Source organism: Phanerochaete carnosa (assembly GCF_000300595.1).
Source record: "Phanerochaete carnosa HHB-10118-sp unplaced genomic scaffold PHACAscaffold_1, whole genome shotgun sequence".
Lineage (NCBI taxonomy): Eukaryota > Fungi > Basidiomycota > Agaricomycetes > Polyporales > Phanerochaetaceae > Phanerochaete > Phanerochaete carnosa.
Genome location: NW_006767628.1, coordinates 3,922,746 through 3,924,694, shown reverse-complemented (window position 1 = coordinate 3,924,694; position 1,949 = coordinate 3,922,746). Strand labels below are relative to the sequence as shown.

The following is a 1,949-nucleotide window of genomic DNA, read 5'->3' as shown; positions in this document are numbered from 1 at the left end:
ACACTTTACCAGTCTACTCACCGAGCGTTCTTGGTTTCTGTGGTACAGCTTCACTTGGAACTGACTGATGGTCTTGCCACCCTTCTCGACAGCACTGCGAATCTCAGCGAGAAAACTGATCGGCGACGGCTGAGCCTTAGCGAAGACGTAGACATGATTCGTAGCCATGCGCTCCTGAGCGATGAGAACCTTCTCGGAACCGTTGATGATAAAATATCCTCCAGAGTCATAGGGACATTCATTCAAGTCAAAGAGCTCCTCTTGCGTCAACTTGTTGAGGATACAAAATGTTGACCTCAGCATAATGGGGACCTGTGGTAGCGACTCAGACGAAGGATCAACACCGGACTTCGGGTAGACGCACCTTTCCTATCCACACCTTCCTCGTGTCCTCAGGTGACTCATCATGTTCTTGCTCCCAAACCAAGTCTCCGGTGGTGCTATCAGGGTCCTCTCTCCCTACTAGTGTCCTCTTCTTCATTTCAACATACAACGGCGCCGAGTACGTCAAGTTCCGCAACCTGGCCTCCTGCGGGAATATTGGCACAACAGAGCCGTCCGCTTCTGTAACCGTCGGTCGCGAAAGGTAGATCTGGCCGAACTTGATCTCATATCGTCGCGTCACGTCTGCTTCGTGACCCGTGTGCTGGTCGGCCTGGTCCAAGATGAGATCCGCGTTTTCGTCTACGAGCTCTTGCATGGTGTTTTGCACGAACTCGTCAAAGGAGTCGAGTTGCTGCCGTACAAGACCCTTTTGGTCGAAGAAGCTGGAAATAATGTGCCAACAGTCCTCCTGCGTAATCTCTTCATACTCTTCTTCTTCCGCTTCCATATCATAGCCGGTGTCTTCATAATTATACGAGGACTGCATAGGGTCAAAGTCCACAGCTGGAACGCAGACATAAGCACCTCTGGGCCCACTCTGGGCACAAGGTGAACGTACCCGAAACCGCAGCCATTCTGCCAATGTAGACACAGACGATTTAACGAGGTTACTGGCGAATCCAACAGCTCTGAGATCCTACAGCAGCGCAGGTTGCGAAGAAGAGAATAGAGGAGGTCCGAACGGCGACGGGAGGTGGTCGTCGCTGACGAAGGTAGGCAGCTATTTGTCATTGTTGGTTCCCCGCTTTATGCGTAGACGCTCGTGAATTTCTACCATGTCTCGAACTATCTGTCTACCTATATGTCTACAGAAACCACAAGATGATTCTGGCATACTCCAGTCAAAGCCTAATCCGGAAACGCTCGCAATAACCTATCCATCTTCGCTCTGGAACTGCCGACGTATCCGCTCTTCCCGCTGCTTCATCAGTACAGTTCCATGTATCGAGAGAGCTAAGACTCACTCCAAATAGAACTGTATGATTCAAATAATGGTACAACTCATACAGGTCGCCTCGTAATTCGTACTGATCGGCAGGCTCAGTTTTGGGGAGATATTCATGATAGGTAGTGAAGAAGGATTTCGGGATGCCACCAAATATGCGAGCAATGGCTAAGCTGCAGTCAAGGTGAGTTTGTACTTCTCAACACCCCATATGAGACCCACTCAGCCTCATTGTGACCGAAGTACGATGAGGGATCGAAGATGACGGGCTCTCCAGTATCTTCGTCCGTGCCCGTATTACCACTCTGGAAGGGGGATCATGGTATCTGGTCGCAGACAGAAAGCAACCGCGCGTACTTACCCACAGATCGCCGTGCAGCAGCACTGGTTGAATGACGAGCGAGTTCAGGAGGGCAGGTATAGCCCTACCAAGGCGGTTAAGTTCGACAACCTGGCAGCGGTCAAACGGACTGCGCACCTTTCTCGTATTTGTTCTCCCTTGCGACACAGCTCTTCGTACCCACCCTCGTCCTTCAGCTTGTTAAGCAGTCCGCCGATCAACGCGTCATAGCACTCTTGCCATGAAGCGTACCAGCCGTTATCCTGCTTTGTCCTTCCG

General features: G+C 51.2%; 2 protein-coding genes across 2 annotated transcripts in view; both read right to left on the bottom strand.

The window, feature by feature from the left end:
• The window catches only part of PHACADRAFT_247866 (uncharacterized protein), a 7,311-nt gene extending 6,297 nt beyond the window's left edge, over positions 1 to 1,014 (bottom strand). Inside the window, exons 1-3 of the mRNA XM_007390692.1 lie at positions 944 to 1,014; positions 365 to 888; positions 22 to 312 (exon numbers count right to left, since the gene is read on the bottom strand). Coding sequence (XP_007390754.1) covers positions 22 to 312; positions 365 to 888; positions 944 to 959 — 831 coding nt within the window. The 5' untranslated portion in view covers positions 960 to 1,014. The remainder of the gene's footprint in view (positions 1 to 21; positions 313 to 364; positions 889 to 943) is intronic.
• Positions 1,015 to 1,126: 112 nt separating this feature from the next.
• PHACADRAFT_134866 (uncharacterized protein) overlaps positions 1,127 to 1,949 on the bottom strand; it is a gene marked incomplete at its 5' end in the record, with an annotated part of 2,274 nt that continues 1,451 nt past the window's right edge. The window contains 3 exons of the mRNA XM_007390691.1: positions 1,127 to 1,296; positions 1,350 to 1,503; positions 1,553 to 1,635. Of these exons, the coding sequence (XP_007390753.1) occupies positions 1,234 to 1,296; positions 1,350 to 1,503; positions 1,553 to 1,635 (300 nt within the window). The 3' untranslated portion in view covers positions 1,127 to 1,233. The remainder of the gene's footprint in view (positions 1,297 to 1,349; positions 1,504 to 1,552; positions 1,636 to 1,949) is intronic.